Source organism: Rhinolophus ferrumequinum, chromosome 4, assembly GCF_004115265.2.
Source record: "Rhinolophus ferrumequinum isolate MPI-CBG mRhiFer1 chromosome 4, mRhiFer1_v1.p, whole genome shotgun sequence".
Taxonomy (NCBI): Eukaryota; Metazoa; Chordata; class Mammalia; order Chiroptera; family Rhinolophidae; genus Rhinolophus; species Rhinolophus ferrumequinum.
In genome coordinates this window covers 86,498,746-86,521,531 of record NC_046287.1, presented here as the reverse complement: position 1 = coordinate 86,521,531, position 22,786 = coordinate 86,498,746, and the positions used below count along the sequence as shown (strand labels likewise).

Below are 22,786 nucleotides of genomic sequence, written 5' to 3'. Positions count from 1 at the left end.
GCTAATTTAACTTTGATCCATTTGTAAATGGCACAGTTTTTTTTCTTCGGTGTAAAGTACCTTCCCCATTTTAATTTCAGAGCAAATATTCTTTTGGAGTCTTATTCCATGAGATCCAGGCAAAACTCAAATCTATTCATTAGTTCTTCTGAAGAACAATTTTAGCCATTGAACATACTTAATTTTGTGATTAGCATGTAGTTGGCAAAGTAGAATATAGCCTTTTAGACAATGTTAGTTATGGATGGTAATATGGTCTTTAGGGACCAACCTGACAAGCATCTCAGGTCCATCGCTAGTTTCAGGTCCATCACTAGTTTCATTGGTTTTCTACTTCCTCAGTTTCCAAAAGATTTATTAGTAATACTAATGATGATGTTTGATATACTGTTGCAAACCCAACAGTTTACATAAAGCATGTAGCCCCAGGATGTAGCGTGTAGCTTGTAGGTGACACTAATAAAAAGGCCACAGTCCTGGCTGTGTCATTTTTGGCAGATCTGGGTCTTGCAGCCACTCAGGTGGAGGGTTAGTCACAGTGAGAATCACAGAATGCTACGTGGCACAGGTTGGGGTATCGGCTCACTCCATATTTTGTCAGCTGCCTAGAGAAGGCATTCTCGGCCTGGCAGAGCACATAAAATCACCACACTGGAAAATTTATTACTCAGTGTGGTCTAGGGACTGCTGCATTGGTCCTGGAGCTTGTTAAAAATGCAGGATCCTGGTAGCCCATCTCCCCAATAAGCAAGATTGCTCTTAAATCATCTCTGGGAACTATGGTTTGTCCAAATTTCTTACGTTAGAGTCTAATTTTTAATGGTGTAACTTATAGGCTGTAGGATTTGCAGGATACCTAGAGGAGAAAATTTTTCACTTGATAAATATTTAAATGATTTTATTGATAATTTCAAAGAAGAAAATTGTGTTCATCCTCTAAGAGTGGTTTATTTTAAAACATGAGATTTATCCTTTATCAGGCAATCTAGAGGCATTCGTTTCTGTGGGGGTTTTTCTTGGGGTGGGGGGTGCTTTTTGAGAAGCAGGTGGCAGCCTTGTCTATAAGACCATGGAAGTAGCATTGAAGCCTCTGAGGTGAGTGAAGCCACTGACGCTGGAAGTATGAGTACACTTAGACTGTTCCTTGCTGGTATAGGGTCTGTAAGTTCAGAGTCCTCCAAATGGGAACCTGAAAAACTGGACAGTAATACTGTTTGACAGTTGGTAAGAAAAAAGCGATAACCAAAGATACACATCAGGAAATCAAGGGCTGTGGACAGTATACCACACACACAACCACTTTGATGCTTTACTACACTGGTATCTGTTCCCCCCAAAATAGGGTGTAATCTTTCTGGTTTCAAAGATAAGTTTTAATTGTGTGCCTTCAACTATGTAGAGGGTGTCAATTTTTATCCAGGATATGAAAGAAATATGAAGGCAGATTTTTCATACCATATTTTCCCTGAGAAGCTGAAGTGACACTTCAGGGACATCTGGTCTACTAGGGTTGTCCGGTTCCCCAAAGGAGGGAACAGGAGTGCTTGGCTGCCATTGCATATTCCCCTGAAATGCATGGTGTTTTTCTCAATTTTAAGTAATTATTGTTATCCAAATAATACATAGTCATTGCAGAAAACTCAGAAGATGCAGATTAGCAAAAAGAAGAAAATTCAGAATCCTGCTATCTAGAAAGAACCAGTAGTCTTAAGTTGGTGTCTTCCTTTACAGGCTTTTTTTTTCTGAACATCTATATTCCTATAGATATATATTATTACCAAAATATGATATTATATAGGTTTATAGTCTAATTTTCTCACCAAGTACATTGTGAACATCTTTCTATATCAATAAACTTACTTCTACAGTAGTTTGACTGTCTCACTATTCCATTATATTTCTGCACCGCATTTTATTCATTAGTGCCCTATTGTTGGTCCTGTAGCTTATATTCACTTTTTCACTGTTATAAACAGTATTGCCAGGAATATTTTTGTACTAAGTCTTTGTACATGTCCTTCATCATTTCCTTAGGACCAGTTCCTATAAGTGGAATTACTGAGGTAAAAAGCATAGTTACTTTTTAAAGCTTTCCAATCCCTATTGGGATATGTATGGATACATACACACACACACACACACACACACACACAATAACAATGGGCAAAAGTACTCTGAAGAGTAGATTATAAACAGGGAGACTCTCAGGTTTTGGAGACCCACAAGCTGAAGTCTTTTCTGTGGGTCTCATTAGAAGGACAGTGTTGATCACACCCCTGTTCCGACCTCAGGCAGCAACACAGCCACAGCAAAGCCGTCAGTGTTCTGCAGGCTTTATAGAAAGTATTCCCCACTCTAGGAGACAATTTCTGTCTTTCTTCAGCATCAGTATTGTTGCTGTGAACCTCTGAGGGGATAACAAGTTGGAAGTGTTTGGGGAATGTTGTGCAAAACGCCGGCCATATCCACTAAAGGGTACAGTATTTAGAGCAGATGAGGAAAGCAAAGAGGATCCCATCAGTCTCCCTTCCTTTCTTTGTAAACCTTTTCTCCTTCCTCCACATTAAGTAAACTTCTATTTTGTAGAACATACTGTTTAGGGAAAGGAAGGAATATTCCATCTGCTCTTGCTCCCCCTTTTATTTTTCTCTCACCTTGACATCTTCTGACATTATTATTGGTACCAAAGATAGTGAAGCTGAGCTGTTTAACCGGTACTTGGAAAACTGATTTTTCCTTCTTTGTAACAGGAAGAGTTATGAGACATCTTTCCTTTGTCTACTGCAGGGAGAATTGGGCTTCCTCTGTGATTCCATATTTAACATTGCATTGCCTCAGCTCTGGAGCATAGTTTGGCTAAAACGTGTGGAGATCACAGATAACCGAGACTCAGAAGTTGGAGGTCTTTCTATGAGATGGCATGTATAAGCAGTCACCGTCAGTTGGGTTATAACACTTTCTACTATCCACTGAAAACTCTTTACGAATCTCCTAGTATAGTGAGTATGGATTTTCACAGCCACATGCTCAGGTATAAAAGCAGAACTGCTGTATTTCTCTGTGACTAAGCTGAACTTCACCCTTGAGCTGCCACCCTCATCCCCTGGCAAGCGAAGGTCTGCTCTGCTCTGCTCTGGGATTCCACCACTGCAGGGCTCAGCACAGGAAAAGTTCAGCACGTGATCCTTTCTCAGAAACCTTCTGGCATCCAGCCCTTGGTCAGGTCCTTTCCAGTTTTCTTCCTTTCACCAGAAGCTTAAACTTGACAGCTTCTGAGCTGGCAAAGCCACCCTTGCAGCATCACACATTCTGTTTTTCCTTCCAATTCATAGGGTGAACCCTCTGCTCTAGGTTTTTGGCCTACCTGGCCTCAGAAAGCCTTCTCTGTCCCAAAAAATATATGGTTTGAAAAAATATATAGAAATCCAAAAATTTGACTAGTGGGTATAACTGCCCCTATTCACCCCCGAAGCAACAAACAGGAAACAGCTCTGCAGGTGGAGGGCCACAGGCAATAAGAAAATTGTGGGAAAGGGAAACTTGGGTTACTATCTCTGTGATTCTTCCACTACATCTTTTAGAACTTATCATCTCCCATTTTATGCTTTTCTTATATTTCTCATGTGTGAACATCTTGCTTCCTCAGCTAGGTTGTGAGCTCTGGAAGGGACCATGTCTCCTCCTGCTTTGCAGTCCTTGGGGCTGTTAGCAAGAGTAGGTAGGCACTTCAGAGTTAAGGGCAGCTGAGGTGCAGCGGGAAAGCCCCAAGTTAGGAGTTGGGAGATATTCGTTCTCTTTCTAGACCCGCCACTGACTAACTGGTTGACGTGGGCAAGTTGCCTGATCTCATCTGTAAAATGAGGGGGCTGGACTAAATGCCTTACCCACCTTTAATTTTCTCGTCATGTTCAGTAAGCTTGTTCTTCAAATAGGCTGCATGATACATACATTCTAAGGAAACATGGAAACAAGGACTAGGGACTTGTCAGTATCATATTCACATTGGCAAAGCACTTGAATATTTCATTGACTTTTAGGCCAGAAGGAAAAAAATGAGTCTACAGGCTCCGTTTCCTCCCCTGCTCGTTTGATCATGAGCAAAGCCAGGGCCAGAGTCCGCTGCTGATTTTTCTACTTCGCATTCAGGGTATGTTTTATAAGCACGTAAGTAGTGTTTTTTTCCTAGAACAGTTGTAATAGCGAATCATTGTTCATCTGATTTCTCAGCATCCTGCCAGAATAAATCCCTTTTAAAAATAAGACTTAATTAATATAATAGTGAGGGTTTCTACCACTAGCTCTAGTGTATGACTGAAGCCTGGAGTTTTTGATGAGCAAGTCCTTGGGATAGGTTTTGGTTAACACCCTCCTCTCTTGTCTGTTTTGTTTTGATTAATGTGCTTCTTAAAATAAGATGGATATTCTAATCCTGTCGTTTGCAAGCCCTGCGGCCTTGTCTCCAAATCTAGAAATTCTACTGAAGTTCTGGTTCTCTCAGGATGCTTTGCTACTGATGAAAATGACAAGGCATGATGTAGTCGAGAAAGAATGGAAATTACTGAGTAGAATAAAGGATTCTGTGTAAAATACTAGATACGCCAGTCATTTTGAACCCTTTAGCTTTTATCACAAAGGGTCCTAGTACATTATTAAGCATTGGACACTGGTGTGTGTCAGACTGTGTTACCTTCTCATAAACTTTCAAAATTATTGTAGTCCAAAGGACTTAAATCACTACACTAGATACGTTTAAGTGTTTCTAGCTGCATTTATACCTACTCAGACTACTTACGTATCAACCTCCTGGTTCTTTTCCAGAATGCCGGTCAAGCTGTGTCAGAATTTAGCGTTCTTGTCACTACTCTCTGGTTAGGGTCTGGCCTTTGTTTCCTGCCCCCTCCTCTTCCCACCTGGAGATTTGTTTCAGAATGAAGATTAGAAATACATTCAAAGTAAAGTGGATGTCTCGTTTCCAGGTGGAAAACAATGCATGGTATCTGAAGTATCTGCCTTACTTTCTATGTTTTGTCTTTCTTAATAGTGTCCTGGTTTCAGAATGAGCTCGAGAACATCCAGTTCCCTGACATCGTTTCCGCAATGGAGATGAAAATTGAGAGAGCAGTCCAGTAATACAGTTATAGCAAAGCCATACTTCTGACAAAGCCTGAGAGAGGGGCCAAAGCATAAGAAAGGTTCCATATTCTTCTCCTCTGTCAAATAAAGATATAGGTTTGGGCCTAACCATTTCAGCGTATAGTCCATTCTTCAATTGCAGGAAAGTTCTGTGAATTCAGGCTAAGAGAGGAGAACTTTATTACCTATACGATGATCCCTTATGTTAAAAACCCAGATTCCCACTAGTTCCAACCCTGCATCTAAGTTTGACTTCAGTTTGGGGCTAGCACTGAGACAAGCCTTGCTACTTTCACAGCCCAAGGTTGCAGGCCAAGCAAAGGAATTGTCGAAATCATAAAATTACTGAGAACTGAGAAAGTCTGAGATGTTTCTCTTATGTGTTAGCAGGGGCAAAGAGGATTGCTTCAATTTTTTTTTATTAGTTCAGAGGTTCAAGGAACTGGTTTTTAAACGCTGTAAAAAAAGAAACGAAGGCAGGTTATTCATTCTGGATGAATAGACTCTTGGGGTAAAGAATTCGAGAGCTCCTTTCAGAGAGCATTTTCAGGCATTCTGGGAAGACCAGACAGCTTCACGGGGGAGGTTGGCCCTCTTATGGCACTGCAGGATGCAGTGGGTTTTGATTTTATTGTCATTCTGAGGCTTCTTTCCCTCCTGCTTTCTCACTTCATCATTCTTCACTGCCTCAGCCTATGCCTTGCGTGTGTCTTTGTTACACACCTGATCCTCCATCTCACTTGGGTGTACCGCCACTGGATCAGGGGGTATCCAAGCCTCCAAACAGCCACAGTGTGGGGCTTTAGAAATGCCAATATGGAGTTTGTTAACCCTCTAAGGAGTTTTTTAGACTTCATGCATATGAGGTTAGAGGGTCTCAAGCCCGGCTCCAGGGCCAAATTCCCTAAATCAAGCAGCCTACAGCAGCTGGAGGTACCCTTGTTCAGACTGTTAGCCTCCTGAGGGTTTAGGAGGCACTGAGGTGCTGGCAGTATTTGTGGCCCTGGAATGCTGCTTGCCAATTTATTAAGTTGATGGTCAATGGTTATGGCTACTGCCTTGGGAACCCCATTGAATATGGGTTTTGAAGTTCAGTGAAGTGTTTCTTGCACTAAGCTACCTGACTTCATCTTATATATTTGTTTGCTTATTGTATATCTCCTCCACTAGATTATAAATCTTAAGAAGGCAGAGATTCTTTCATTCACCACTGTATCCTACAGTGCCCAGCACAAAATAGGTTCTCAGTAAACATTCCTTGATTAAATAAATGATTGCAACTGAATTGCAAATTGTCAGTGATAAATTGTGGATAAAATGACAGTGACATCAATCATTGCACCAAAATTCTCAAAGGCGGTATCTGAGCTTGTCCTAGCCTGAGACTTGGTGAGGCATTTCCTTTGGCATGAGAGAGCTGGACCTTCAATTAGAAATACCTGCTGCTGGAAAGGAAGTGCTATGGCAACACACCAGTTTTCCAGTTCTTGGAGGAGGGCCAGTCTGGCAGGCACTGGACAGCTGGAGACAGTGCTGGCAAGGCTGGTGTGAAGCTGGGGGAGGCAGAGAATGGCCGCAAGGGGTTCCGGTGCAGGCAGCACCGAGTGGAGGTCCAGCCTCAGGACGTCATCAGGCAGAAGGACCTCAGTGTCCTCCCTCTCCTCCACCAGACGCAAGCTTAGGACATCCGTACAGGTCAGGGATTGCCGGACCTGCCCAGGCTTGATGGTCAGCTCATCCACAGCAGAATCTCCCACCCACACTGCCTGAAGGGGCTAAGCCACAGTTTCAGAGCCCAACCAAGCAGGCTGAGGTTTGGGTCAGGAAGCCAACGGGATGATTTTAAGAAGAGTAGACGTGAGAGGTGAGAAAGCAAACTGGTGAGGAACACGGAGATCCCAAATGACCTTTAGTGACTCAGTTAACATTTCACCTGCAAAATGGGAGAATGCACCTTTGTCATAATGTTGTTTTAAAGATTAAACTAGATAATATATGTAAAGCTTTTAGGACAGTGTCTGGCAAACAATAAGAGCTTAAGACATGGTTGTTATTGTGTAAATTATTTTCTGTTCAAGTTAAGGGCTCCAAAAAAGGGATATACGGGAGAAGTGAAATACTGGGGAAGAAAATCTAACAAATACTCAGGTTGAGAGTACATTTTCTGCCTCATAGAAGGTCTGAACGTGTGCAGTGCTTTACTTCAAGTTGTTTTTGTCTTACATCCTGAACGCAAAACCTAATTGTGTATAGTCACATGGGAAGTAATCGTCCTTGTCCCCTTGGGAAGCCCAGACTAATTTGAAAGCTTTGTTCATATTGCGTGGACAGCTCCCGTCCTCTAACCAGCCCTGGGGAGGCCCGTCCGTCCCGGGTCCGTTTTTGGTCTGTGCCTTGCCCTCACTGAACAGGTGCTCTCTGCGGTCCTTCAAGAAGACGTGTAATAGATATGATAAAGGCAGAGCGTATCCTACAGTTGTGGCGTCTCCGCTTCTCCCGGGAGGCGGACAGGCTTTTCATGACAATTAATTATTCACATTTTCTCTCCTTCCCCTCAAATACTTGGTTTCCCATCCAGCTCCGTGGAGGCAGATTTTCCTCTGGGGCGTGTGTAACCCGAGTCCCCTGATGGCGGTTTGGCGCTGCATTCTGTGCCTCTTTGAGCCTGTGTATCTTCAGCTCATGTGCAGTGGGCACATTGCTGGCAATGGCGGGAGCATACTAATGCTGTCGCTCCTTGTCCTTCCTCTTCTCGGGGCAGGATTTTAGCCACTGACATCTCCCTGGTTCTTACAGTGCAAAGGGGGGGAGCTCTGGAGTTGGGTCAATTGGCTGCACCCACAGCTGCCCAGGCAAGCTGGTACTTGAGCCAGTGTTTGGTCCAGTGCCTTCTAGCCCCACCCCCCTGCTCCAACCGGGCATCTTGCCCTTTTGCAAAGCTGTGAACATTCACTCATCCGTGCAGGCTCAGTGTGGCCTTTGTTACTGCTCTCTGGGAAACCTTTGTGCGGCTGATAGGGGTGGCCTGACACTGAGCACCCTGACAGCTCTGTCTTGTAGGCTCAGAAGCTACCGTACTCCAGGTCTTTTCACACCGAGGTGCTCACGCCCATCTGCAGGCTTTCTCTGTGTCACTCTTTGCTTTTCTTTCATTGTTGCGCCACCTGCAGTGCTGGTCTCTTTCAGTTGCCCTCAGGGGCGGTGCTCAGATGTAAAGACCTGGGCCTGTGCCATTGGGGGGCTGTTTCTGGGTTATTCCTCAGAGACTCGGGGCCAGAAGAAAGAGATGTACATGGGTGTCTAAGACATGAAGCTATTGGCTGGTGGCTGAGAAGCCAGCCAGTCGGAAGGAGGCAGGAGAGATGTAGAGAGAGGCGAAGGAGTAGCATTGTGGCCAGAGGTAGCTGGACAGTGACAGCTGCTCATTCTGCTGTCAGATGAATCCAGCAGAGAATGTGAGCACACTTCTCTGCAGAGCTGTGGAGTGACTGTGCACACAAAGTTAGATGCTGGGTGCCCTGGGCAGGTTACTTCACCTCTTTGTGCCTCAATTTCCTGCTCTCTAAAATGGGGACAATAATAGCACCATCCCCCCTTCTAGGGTTGTTGTGAGGATTAAATGAGTTCATACATGTAGAACACTGAGAAAATACCAGCCGACCTACAGTGAATGTCATACAAGTGTTAGCTGACAGTGTCACGCCAGGTACACGGCCACATGCACACTTTGAGTGGGGAGCAGGCTCTTCACAGGGCCGCCTGACTGCTGTGACAACTTCTTTTCCCAAACACTTTCCTGCAACATGTGTCCTTTTTGCCTCTCACAGAAATCATCTGTAATTTTCGCAAGTAAATTTCATCCCCAAATTGTTCACAGCCTTTCTGCCCCTTTCCATTTATATTGAGCATTCATTTATGTTTAGCGAAGTCACATGTCTCCACTGTTGGGAGATGAAGGCACCATGGAAATGCGAAATATGCATTTTAGATGATTGTGGTATCTTCTCCTACCTGTACTGAAGTTACTGACTGGCAGTAAATTTCATTGGTTTGTATTTTCACTACGTTTGTTTCTACTGCACTTCTGCTCAAGTGGTGCTCATGTTCAATGAAGCAGAAAGTAGCTAGGTGAATAGAAAGAACAAGCAAAGAAAAGGGCCAGAATAATCCATGAATTCGGATTGTTTTTTAAGTCATCATGATGAATTTTCCCTGATTCAAATCAGCATGGGGGCACACACTTAGGAGATAACTGCATAAAAGCAAGAATATGGTCTAAAGATAACTGGCCCTTCCTTAAACACAGCCAGCCCATCACCTCAGCAACACACAGGTCCAGTTGCCAACAGGACATCTGCCCTGGAAGTCATCGGGGCATCTCAAGCCAACATGGCCAAGGAACGCCCCACAAACCTGCCCTTCTTCCTGTAATTCCTAGCTCAGTTCCAAGCTTAGTTGGATGGCTGGTACCATGCGTCTTTGGGTGTCTGAAGTTGGCTGATGGAGGTGGGCTCAGCGAGGGTGGCTCTGCTCCACGTACCTCTCGTCTTCCTTTCTGGCATCAGTTAGCTGGCCTGAGCATATCCTCCTTGTGGAAGTGTCAGAAGCACAAGAGGCATCCTGAAACACATGTCACTCTTATCTCTTTCTATTGGCTAAGCTAGGCATGTTGTCTAATCCAAAGTCAAAGAGTGGGGAAACACACTTCACCCACTTAGTGGGAGTAACTACAGAGTCACAAGGCAGAGAGCAGGAGACAGGGCAGGATAAAGAACTAGGGCTAATAATGCAATCTCCTGCATGCCAAGGCCTTGTTATCTCTTGTCTGGCCTCTTCACTCATCTTTCAACTTCTCACTTTGCCTATAGTTAACTTCCCCCTGACTTGATCTCGACATCCCTTTATTAAAACTTTCCATGGCCCCTCATCACTACCAAATTGGGCTGAAGCCCTTGTACAACTTGGCTCCCATCCAGTTTTCCCTGCTGTATCTGTTGCAGTGTTTCAGAATTACTCACCACCCCCTTCCAAATGTGCTTGTTTTTTTGCACAGTTCTGTGCCTTCACAAACAGTCTTCTCTCTTCCCACAGCGATCTCCCCCACGTTGGAGGCCATTATAACTGAGAGGTCATTTCCCTTTCAAGACCTAGTCACGTGGCGCCTCCTCCAAAAAGCCTTCTCAGACACCCTCTGGAGAAAACGTTGCTCCTTCCTGTGTCATGTGGTAGTAAATTGGAATTGTACCATGCTAAAATTAAATCATACAAATTGGGGAATACATGCTCAGCCAGAGAGAGGGAGAGTTTAAATGATTCCACCCACTATTCTACTCCATGATCATGGGAGACTTGACTCTGCTGTTACCTTACTCATCTTTTGGTTCCAGAAGTCTTTTGAGTTCTCAGAACCCTCTTGTAGAAAGGCACAGCCTGTGTGGGGGGTCTAGACAATTCTTTTATAACACAGCCATGAAGCAAGCCTGTTATTTCACCTGGTGTTCAATCAAAGGAACATCTATCTGGCTGTGTTGTCTTGTTGCAAGTCAGTACCTTCAGTACTGTGTTGGAAATTTAAGGGACTTTCAGTGGTAAGTGTCTATATAGGTAATGTTTATTTCATGGTGACTTTAGAACCCAACCCCTGCCTAAGATAACTTCTCTACTATATTTCCTATAGGCACATATCAGATTGAATTTTAATTTTTTACATCTGTGCTTCCCAACTGAATCATGAAGTGCTCATTTGTGGCTTATGGGTGTTTAGAGGGCTACTTACTGCCTATGGTTGTGCAGGCGGTGCACTGAGCAAGTCTAAGGGTGCACTGTTCACACCAGAGTCTATGTCAATGGACTCCCACAGTACTTGGTGGTACCAGCTTCCATGTCTCTCCAGTGCCTAGCACATACTGATTGCTCAAGAAATGTGTGAATGAAGGAGTACCTGAGAAAAAAGCGCAACAACAAACTAGTCCCAAGTGAGATATCTAACAGTCAGCATTGGGATGAAACTTCAGCCAGGTTTTGATCCAACAAAATGAAAACCATGTTGTTACAGGTGCATGTGATGGAAGGTACCTGTAAGCCCACTTGGAATGTCTTGTTTCCCTACAACAACAGCAACAACAAAAATTACCTTTCATCCTGCGAATGGGTCAAGAGTGTGGTTCCTAGAAGCAGATCACACTTCTCAAACATTACTGACTGCATGACTGGCAGGTGCCTAACCTTAGTGGACATTGCGAGGCACGTGTGTGAAGACAGATCTAGATGCTAGATGACTCTAGCCCCCAAGTCACAACAGACTTAAGAAATTTCTTGATTACCCTCGGATGAGTCGTTAAAGCTTATATAAAAATGCAAATAGAACCATCTTTTTAAAGAACAAGACTTTTATCAAGGTTACCTGATAAAATATGCTGAATATTTCTGAATTAGAAATATACCAGGGTGGCCAGCAAACTGTTCACCCCCTGGGAAAGTGTTGCCAAGTTAAACAGTCCACTTTACACGTGGGAGTCAATGCTTCCAGATGTTCTGCCAGAGGATATAGGGAGAGTAACGGACCCATTCAGGCTGTATGGACTTCTGGGTGGACATGGCCTGAGGAGAGGCCCAAAAGACAGCATCGCACAGACAGTAATGGTCCCACCACACCTCCCCCACCCCTAACCGTAGCTGCACCCCTAACCGTCCTCTGACAGCAGGAACACTGGGCATGTTCCCGGGATGTTCTTCGTTGTGTTTCTAGCAGCAAGATGATCATAACTAGGCCACCCCACCATTAGGACACTGTTGGCAGGATGGCTCAACAGCTGGGGCTTCATCTGTCAATAAGAGTCAGTGCTAGCACAGCACCTAGCATAGGGCGTGAAGAAAGGATTCCATAAATGTTAAATGAATGAACAAAATAAACAAATGAAATAAGCAAACCAGAGGAGTGCCATGGTATAGGGAACATTTGCAAGATAAGGCTGCAACTCAGGAAATACTAAATGGTGGACACTTAACGCTGCAGCATCTTCTCTAATGGCCTTCTCTCCCTTCCAGGTCAATGCAGCCTTAACTTTCTGCTGCCAGATAGAAAGTATATTCACCCTGATGAAGTACAGAACCAAAGTTTTCCTAACACTGGCCGGCTTGGGAACCATTCATAGCAATAGTTCGTTAGTTGTTGGCTGCTGGGGTACGGGAACAGTAGTTTTTGCAGATGAACTTGGAGTCAGATAACCATAACGATCCGGGAGTCGGTTCATTTAGAAATTAGTTTGCCTTCCTGCCAAACGCTTTGCATGTGATCACCAGACACCTGAATGAAATAGTCACAATTTGGGGATTTTTTTGTTTTGTTTTTCTTTTTGTGTCCCAGGTGAGCTTTCCCTGGAGGAGGCGCAGGACCCTTTCCTGGTTAGCATCCACATAATCGCAGACCCCGGGGAATCCCAACCCCTACAGGAGGCCATCGACAAGGTCTTGGCTTGGATCCACCCAGACCTCCAGCTGTTCCGTGTCTCTGAAAGGAGGGCTTCCCGGCGGCGGCGGAAGCCTCTGAGGGTGGCTCAGCCGGCGCTGGCGGTGGTTCTCTTCCTGCAGGAGGAGTATGGCGAGGAGCAGATCCTGCAGCTGCACCGCACGCTGCAGCGGCCGCCCTGGCGCCACCACCACACGGAGCGCGTGCCCGGCAGGTTCCTGCCCTACCTGCCCTGCAGCCAGGACTTCTTCACGCTGGCGCCCGGGACGCCACTGTGGGCCATCCGGCCCGTGCACTACGGCAGGGAGATCGTGCGCTTCACCGTCTACTGTCGCCATGACAACTACACCGACATCCTCAAGTTCTACGAGCTGATCCTCAGGCGGAGCCCCACCCAGAAGAAAACGGACTTCTGCATCTTCCCCATTTTCTCCAACCTGGATGTGGACATCCAGTTCTCCCTGAAAAGACTGCCCTGTGACCAGAACCCGGTCCCCACCGACTCCTCCGTGCTGGAGTTCCGAGTCAGGGACATCGGCGAGCTCGTGCCGCTCCTGCCCAACCCCTGCAGTCCCATCAGTGAGGGGCGCTGGCAGACGGAGGACCACGACGGGAACAAGATCCTTCTGCAGGTACCCTGGGGGCAGTCTGTCTGGGGAAACCGAGAAACTAGCGGGTTGGTTCTGCCAGAAACACGAGTCAGTACCTGTTACAGAGCAATGAGTTAAGAAAAGGGAGGGAGCAACGACCCTCTGTCTGGCCTGGTACTAAGTCAAGGTGTTCATACTCGACGCGAACAAAAGAGGAGACGTGGCGGCTCTTTCCATTGGTTCTTTTCACTTTACGGTCATGGCCACGTGCCTCAGTCAAGCAACTACCAATCCGCCTCTCCCCCCAATGCCTCTTCACCCACCTGTGTTTGAACACCCACTAAATGCTCCTGGGTGTTCACCTGGGATTTCAGATGAGTTTATACCCCGGGGAACTTGTTATTAAAGATTCCTGAATCTACTCCCTCACACTTAAGGAGTTTTTAACCAATGTATTCTTTACTCCCACAAAGGAACATAAGGAAAACCCAACCATGAAAATAGTTAAGACATATCGCACTCAGTAGAGAGGGTACCTTGTCACGTCCCGCGTGAGGAGGGTTGTGGGGAGCGGGGAGGGCGGCGCGGGTTTAAGAAAAGACAGTAGCCATGAATAGAGTGAAGTTGGGCCAAAGGTCTGGCATCTCAAGGTCTGGGCCCCAAATCGGGCCTACACATAGTTTTTATTACTTAGGTGGGGAAGTAAAGGAGATAAAGCTTGTCAATCTCAAGATCTTTGAATCCCACACATTATAATAAGAAACTGATTCAAACCAATCACCCTTGCCTGCAGGCAGCAGAACCTTAAGTCTCAGGATGTAAGTACTTTCCCAAGGGACAAAACCTTCATGCATATGAATAGATGGAGAGCACACCACTGAATCTCTTCCCTTGCAGGTTGTGGGAAGGAATGCAGCCACAGAGGCAGAGGCTCTCCTTAGCCGGGGGAAGATGGGGGGCTGTGCCCACCTCTGTAAACCCCGTGGGTTCTCCTGTTGGTCCCCACTTGACTGAGCCTGGCTTGAGTTCCCCCCCCCACCGCCCGCCCCACTCCCCCCTACCCCCTCTCTCCTCCCCGGTGGGGAATCTTACTCATCATTGGCTGACCAGCCCTCTTTCTGAGGCCAAACTGGGAGACATGAGGTGCAAGTACAATGGTGAAGCAAAGTCCCTGAAGAATCCATCTCACAGACTCTCCTTGCTTTAGGGGCAGGTACAAGGAGACAGACGGGTAGGCTGCTGCGTGGCAACAGTACCTGTTTTCTTCTTCTCTCTGGTGCCACCCCATCTACCCTTCCACTGCTGGGCAGTGATCACTTGAAAATGACTTTCTCATAAACATTTTAAGGAGTAAGTGATGCCTTTGGAGCTTCTGGTTTCATTAAGCTTAGGAAGGGGTGAGTGAATTCATTTTAAGGAAATGGATCCAGTAGACTGTCCTGCTCCTTCCTTGGTTAATGCTTTTGCTCAATTACTGGACCCTTTGCTCCTCCCATCCTTTCGGTGGTGGTCCAACACTCTTTCAAGACCATTAATTAAATTCTGAATTCAAAATTCAGCATATAGATTTAAGAATGGCCTACACCTGGTCCTACCTGATAAACGCTTTCAAACCCAGGCTTTCTTGAATTAACATATAAATCAGTTTGATGAATGTTGGACTTTGTTTTTCTGAAAAGCCTCTGCATGTGAGTTTTCGCTTTTGGCTACTTGAAAGGAGAAAATTGATAGTGAATTAGGGGCCATTGTCTTGAAAGGTGCTGATTGTAGTTACTTGAATCACAGGTAAAGTTTCAGTGTTTGTTGGGTTTGGCATTAACCATCAGAACGGTGATCCACATATCACAAAATGAATTGAGAAGTTGGCATATGTCAGATAACTGGTTAAAACCACAGCTAGGCCACATTGTTCCTGTCAGAAAGGTCACCTTGAGATAGTTACTATTCATAGGAACTAGATAATTTTCAGATTTCCCTTTGAATTATGCAGATAAGTAAATAATATTACTTCATTATACTTTATAACTGAAAGCTAGCATTTGCTCTATAATCTCTTTTAAAATGTGAAAAAAATTTTCTTCTGTGTTTGAAGACTGCCGATTCTTTATGCAAAATATAATGCAGGTGAATAAGTAAAAGTTAATGGAAAGCTTTGTTTCTAAAAGACCAAAATGAATGTGATTGTTTCTGAAGGGACTTCTTCCTTTTTGCAATAATTAGAATACTTTTCTTTCGATCCCTATAATAATATAAGTGAAAGAACAAAGTATGAAAGCTTGGCCTGCACGCTGCTCAAAGGAACCATTGAAAGACTATCTCAAAGATGATCCACACATTTAAATGGTTACAAAATCTGTACAGGTGCAGGCTTTTGAAGTTATGGCATGAAAGTGTGAAAAGGGTAAGAAAGAATATTTGTATCTTAGGCCTCAGGAATGCAGACCTCTGTTCAAAATAGTAATATATCAAGGAATTAAATTAAAGTCGGCAGAAATGACTAATAACCTCCTCATAAATTTTGATTACGGCCATTTGAACAGATTACTGTTACTCCATCACTGCAGAAAGCAAACTTCTGCTCTAGCATCTACACACCTGCCCATCTCTTTAAGTTACTTTTAAAAGTAAAAATGTATATTTCAGTCTTTAGCAAAATTAAGATATCTAGGTCAGGAGAGTAAGGATGACATTGAAAGAGCTCATTTTTATCCACATTTTCCTTAGCGGTATGTTTTCCAAGTTCCATCTTCAACTATAATTTTTGATATAAATGATTTTGCTCAATTAGGTGGAGTCATACATTGAATAAAAATCGTTGTTTAGTAGTTTTTCATTACTTTCTTAACATATAGATTGCATTTTATTTGCTGGTCCTGCCCCATATTTAACATTCCATATTTCAGACACCTGCTCCTCCCATTTAATTCCTCTGCAGGAGAAAAGCTGAGAGGTTTTTTTTCTGGGAGTTACTCAGCTTCTTATAAGAATTTGGCAATGTTTTTTACTGAGATCTGATAAGATGGAAAATAAGCCTTCCTCCTCCTGAAACTCATCTCTCCTTCTTTCTTGGCATTGCCGAGTTCTGGGGAATAGGCAGGAGGTGGGTGGGTGGGGAGTTGCTAGCATCAGGAGTTGCCTGAGATCCCTCTGAAAAAATGCGTCTTAGAAATTTGCATTAATGCCCGATGATACTAAACTACAGCTTTCTGGAATTTAGGTCCGTGTTTGTGAGTCTTTCCACATCTCCTAGAACTAAACTAACATTGAACATTATAGTTCTCTTTTTATGTTTTCCTTTACTTTTTATTGAAGAATAATATAAATTATATACATACGAAAAGTGTACACATCATAAATATACAGCTTGATGAATTCTCACAAATTGAACATTTGTGTGAACGGAACCCAGATGAAGAAACAGAATAGAGGCAGAAACAAAGAGAAGGCCTCTCCTCCCCTACTCCTGGGACTCCTTTCCCTTAAGTGAACATATTAATTACTCTATATTGCATGGGGGAGGGGGGAAGTACCTGTTGTTTCTGGAAAATGGTTTCTTGGTATCGTCACAGGAAAGAATACAAAGACGCACAAAATAAGTGAAGCAAGCAAAGCCAAGCAAGCAGTAGAATTATTAAAAGTAGTACACTCCCAAAATAGTGGGAGTGGGCAGGCCAGGAGAAGAGCAACTGCACCAAAAAATAAAGAGGCTTAGGAATTTATTACCCTCAAAATGAGGTCATGAAATATTTAAAATTTAAGTGTGGTGTTGTAGGTATTCCCAGACTGGTCCTTGCTGACCACTCCTTCCAGTTGGAAGGAGGGATTCCCTTGTCCTTATTTGGCCCTTGTCGGAACTGTCATGGCAACACAGGGTGGAGATTTTTCCCAGCCTGCAATGCTAATACCGGTAGTATTATAGTCCATTACAATCAGCTCAAGTTCACCTTGAGAGGCAAGATGGTGTCCTGGATCTGTTCTCCGTCACCAAAATCTAGTTCTGGCCCGTCTGGTAACTGCACCTTTTCTTAAGGATGATCTGATCTCCTCCCTCATTTGTCTCCTCTTACTTTTTCCTTCCCTTCCTCCCCCAGCTCTCCCTGCCACCCTAGTCTTTCTGCCTACAGTAACACACCTAGTCAAAAAAGTTGGGAATATGGGTATGTTACCGTTTTTTTTTTTTTTGTATGTAGGTCTCACATTTTAAAAACAAGATTTAAGATGGCTACACAAAAATATACTACACAAAAAATCATTAGATACTGAAGGTATTTAAAGTAGAAGAAAAATATTGACAGGAAAGTAAGATAAACCAAGTGTGACATCCAAACTGCATGTCGTTTTCTGTATGCCGTCTAAAACTGTGCTGTACAATGGGTAGCCACTAGCCACATGTGGCCATTTAAGTTTAAAATTGTAGTTAATTAAAATGAAATGAAATTAAAAATTCACTAGGCACATTTCAAGTGCTCAGTGACCACATGTGGCTCACGCCTACCACAATGGAAAGCACAGATACAGAAAATTGCCATTATCACAGAAAGTCTGCTAGACAGTGTTGTTCTAGAAATAGGCCCCAAATTTGACTTTTTGAGTTTTCTAGCAGTAAAAGCAAAATGAAAATCATCAGTGATGGGATGTAGAGTCTTTGAGGTAAGACTAAATCGTGCTTTAGATGCACCAGTATTCATGGGTCTGAGTCCTGCGAGCAGTGTCCCGCCATCCTCTCCCTTTCATAGTGGTGTCCACAGGCCACTGTCAACGGTACCTTGACAACCACAACAAGGCTTCACAAAGCTTTTTCTTATCTAATGCCTGTGGGCCAGGGTGCCCAGCAGAAGGCTACTGTACAGAAGGAGGCTGGGTAAAACAAGGTGGACCCCCTGCAGCTCCTGGGGGCTTCGCTTAATCCTAGAGGGAGGGAAATCCCAAAACTTGTTTCTCGCAGCCAAACTTCCAATACATAGTGAGTGACAGTGAGCTTGGCTTTTTTATTCCCGACCGAGTGCCAGCTGTCCTTTACCAGCTACACCCAATGAACCAGTAAACAATAGTTATTATAACACAAAGGCAGATTGATTGCTGCTGGCCAGGGGTGGGGAAAATGGTCCTGAAAGGCTTCTTAGAAGAACCATGCCTGAGCTGAGCTGAGAGTGGGCGTGGGTTCAAGGTGTCCAGGGGAGCCCCAGGGCAGCAAAAATCACAAAGGCCTGGGCAGAGCGGTCTGGCCAGGGCAGTGGTCAGGTTCCTGAGCTGCCGTCCTGAGGGCAGGAAGATGTCTGCTGAGAAACCAATATAGGAAAAGGGAAACCACTTTTCAGATGCTCTGGCCCAAAATGCAAGGGTTAGTTTGAGGCCACCTCTTTAAGGAGACCCTGTTTACCCCACTTGCAGAATACATGCAGAATCCAACTACTTCTGGCCACTGTCACCACCTGCTCCAAGCCGCTGGTGTTTACTCAGGAGCCTTTTGACCCATCACCTTATTTCTGCCCTCACCTCTCTACAATCAGTTCTCCACTGGACAGTCAGAGGTCCTTTGAAACATAAGTCAGACCATGTGACTCCTCTACGTAGAATCCCCAGGTGCTGCCTGTGCCCTCGCACGCAAAGTAAAAGCTGATTTCCTCATAGTGGCTGATGTTACCTCCCCCTTCTACTCTTCTCATCCCTCCTCCTCTCAGTCTGCCCCAGCCACCCTGGCCACCTTGTTGATCCTTCAGAACACCCTGTGCTCATTCAGTGTCCTCTGCCTGAAGCACCCCTACCCCCAGCTGGCCACCTCACTCCCTCACCCATCTCAGGTCTCTGCTTAATGTCCCCTCGTTTGTGAGGCCTTCCCTGGTCACTCTGGAAAGCTCTCCCTCCCCTGTTCTCTCACAGGCAGACACACCCGCAGCCATCCTCCCTACCTGCTTTATTTTTCTCCAGACCACTGTCATCTTTCAACATATTATATATTGACTGAATCACAGGTTTGTCTATCTCCTGCACCAGAATAGAAGCACCTTGAGGGCAGGGACTTTATCTGTTTTGCCCATGGCTGTATGTCTAGTACGTCTACGTGTCTGGCACATATTAGATGCCCAGTGTTGAATGAATAAAAGAAGGAAAGACAGAGAGAAGGAGAGAGAGATGGGAGACTTTGGGCTATTTCAGGCGTACACAGCTGAGTCAGAATGAGTCCTGGAAAGCCTCCACGTGGTGGTTGAGAGGCAGTTGGGGACGGGGATGTAGAGTGACAGAGGCCTAGCGTAGGAGACCAGCACAGGAGGTGCCTGCAGGGAGGACTCCTTGGCCTTGGTGTCTGTTGGCTGACTCTGAGTGGGATGCCAGCCATTGAACACATGGCAGAAGGCAAAGAAAGGAAGTAGGGGGGGCCTCCCATAGCCTCCCTGCCTTGCATGCCAGGCTGGAGGCCCTGTGGGCCAGCTTCCCTGGCACACACAGAACAATGACCATGCTGGCTGCAGCCCCTCTCCACCCCTGCCCTACCATCTAGCCTTGGGAGAGGCCTGTTTCTCTCAGGAGAGGCTAGAAGAGTAAGGGAGGGCTCCGCCAGCATCTCTGGGAATGCCCAAAGACACACACGATGGTGGTTCACTCCTCTGTCTTATTGCCTCTGCTTCTAGCTGCCAGAAATGGACAGACGAGCTCCAGTTGGTCAGCTTGTTGCCCAAGTATGAGCTTATGCAGGGAAGAATTTATCTAAGACATAATAATGATCTGATAATGAATATTAATTGCTTGCTTAGTTAGTGCCACACTTTAGGCTAAGTGCACTCTAGCACCTTACTTAACCCTCTCAGCATTTCTACCAGCCGGGGACCATTCGTATCCCCACCTTGCAGATGCTCACCCTCAGATTTAAGTCAGGTAAGCGCCACTCCCAGTGTTACCAACAGCAAGTGGTACGGAGGCACATTTGACTCATGAACCCACACTGGCTGTGCTGCTCTCTGTTCTTTGCCAAGGAACCCAGCAGCGATCTCGGCATTCCTTCTACCAGTGCTTCTCAAACTTCAGCAGGCATGAAACTCACAGATTCCTGGGGCCTGCCCCCAAAGACTTATCTGGGAGGGCTGGGGCCAGGCCTGAGATCCTGCATTTGTAACCAGTTCCCAGGTACACTGCACGTTCACCAGGCACAGGGTCATTGAAGGCAGGACTACCCAGTCACTGCTTCCTGTTTTATGCGTATTACCAATGTGTGGGGCAAGTTCACTTTTTAAAGTATATTATAATTGTACTTAGTAAGAGGCTCAGGACAGAACATCAAAAGTGTAAGTCACAATATTGTGGTGATTATTTCACAATATATACATATATGGAATCATGGTGTACACCTGAAACCAATATAATGTTTAATATCAATTATATCTCAAAAGAAAAAAGAGTACAAGTCAAAGCAGGTGTCTGGAGGGTGAGCACAGCTTCCTAAAACTGCCTTTATCCTGTTCCCAGCCCCAAGCCTGATGTCCAATGCACAGCAGCTACTCAGTGGACATTAGCTTGTCCCTCCTCCCCCTGGGTCTCTGGTATCTCAAGGCACAGGTGCAGTGACCCAAGGGTTAGGGCAGCCACAGATGGAAGCAGGAAGACACTGTATGAACAGGAGGCCGTGGGATATGGCAGCTTGTTGCACCTGCCCGGGGTTTGTAGCTCCCAGTTCAGACTCTTAAGAAAACGGCTGTTTTTCATTCTCTGCATCACAGACGCTGGGGTATTTTACCTGTGCAGATTACCCAGGGTGCTTGAAAGTCACCCCCAAAAAATCATTTCCCAGAATATCATCTGGGACTGATATTCCTACAGAATGTGTAAGTGATATCATAGCCCTTTCAGGCCTGGAAGGGTCATTTACTTTTAGGAAAACAAAAAGTGAACTGTTATTATAGGTGAGCCTTGGCAAGCCTTGGCAAGACCTAGAATCAGGGCTTTGAGGCAGAAGGAGGAAAGGGAGGAATTTGAAACAATGTTTTCTGCTCTCCCTCTGAGAGCAAGCAGCTTTCCCCCTTGGCCTGCTTGTCTCACTTAGCTTGTTTAGTTTAGTCTGTCCAGGGCTCTACTTTCAAAGAGATTGGGTTTGGTGACAGATGTGAGAGAAAGAACTGTAGCTCCCAGCAGGCAGGGCCTGTCCCTTGCACACCGGCTGCATTGTCCTTGAGAATAAATGCAACAGAAATAGGCAGTGCAGCCTTTTAGGAAGCTGTTAAAAGAGTGCAAAAACTGAGCAAAAACTGAGTAGCTCCTCTCAGCCAGACATGGCACTGCAGGGGGACAGCAATAAACAAGAGTCCCTGTGCTCCAAGTTCACTCACAGCTGGTCCAGACCATTCCGTGGGGAATGACATGTGCAAGCCACAGTACAGAAGAGTGGGGTGCAGTGGGTATGCTCCAGAGGGCCGCCTCCCTCCAGAGCTGGGGAAACAAGGAAACTATAGCAGAAACTTCTGGAAGACAGCAGTTTGAGTGCAGATCCCACAGATCTAGACCAAAGCAGAAAGAGAAACCCAATGTTCATTGTTTGATTGAAAAAAAAAAAAAATCCAGATCTGAAAACACAAACATTTCTGGGTGCTAAAGCTCATGTTCCTTTTATAAGAATCATTTAAGATAACAATGACTGGTCTTCCACAATGACTGTTTAGAAGCTGTATTAATGTTTTTCGAGTGGCCTTGGATAAAGTCAGGAGTGACTGATGACTAATAGCTGCAACCATGAAAGTCTTTAGATCAGAGATGCTGTGCTCTTTGCTCTGGATCAGTTTTAATATCTATGATTGCTACTTATGAGAGTTTAGAAGAGGAAATAAATTACAAATGGCATAAATAAAACCTTACAGGGACAGAATGGGAACAACCACTTGGGTGGACCCGCGCGGTGCTCCGTCATCCTGTCATTTGTCCGTGTTCTTGTTCCCATAGGGTCCCTCAAACCCAAGCCAACTCCTCCTGCATCCTCAGGGACTCAGTGTTCACCTCCCCACATCCCCTGCATGTCAGCACCCCCCCCGCCCCGTGTCAGTGGGTTCTGTGGCCCACTGACTCTGAGATATCTCTTCATTGAAACTGACAGAGCTTTAAGAGTACATCATGTTATCTTCATAGCAAGGGCTTCCATTTAATTAAACATATATCTGCATCTCTCATGGTCCAGACATTATATATATATAATCTTTAATCCTCGAAGGCTAAGAATCATTTTTACCACTTTGCATGTATCACAAGTTTGGCCTCTGAGCCATGGTTTGGATTTGTATCCCACCCCTTGCTAGCTCTGTGACCCTGGGCAAGATCCTTTCTCTCTGTGTGCCTCACTTTCTTTATCTGTCAAGCAGGGATAATACGAGTATCCTGTAGGACTGCTGTATAAGCCGGGGCTCACTCAGGGAGACTTAGGAAGAATCTGGCATAAGGGCCACACACAATCGTGGGAGCTGGCAGAGACAGCTGTGCCCCTGATGTTGGACCTGAGATCTCCCCAGACCAGCTAGGCCAACAGTCAGGACAAAAAGCTGATGGCAGGTTAAGGAGCTTGAACCCACAGGAATAAAGTGGAACCCAGGTTTGTCCATCACCACCTCAATTTCATGTG

The 22,786-nt window shown here is 45.2% G+C and overlaps 1 protein-coding gene across 1 annotated transcript in view; it reads left to right on the top strand.

Annotated features, from left to right (window-relative positions):
* Window positions 1-22,786, top strand: part of FAM124A (family with sequence similarity 124 member A) — a 75,177-nt gene that overhangs the window by 15,624 nt on the left and 36,767 nt on the right. The window contains exon 3 of the mRNA XM_033105103.1: window positions 12,500-13,233. Coding sequence (XP_032960994.1) covers window positions 12,500-13,233 — 734 coding nt within the window. The remainder of the gene's footprint in view (window positions 1-12,499; window positions 13,234-22,786) is intronic.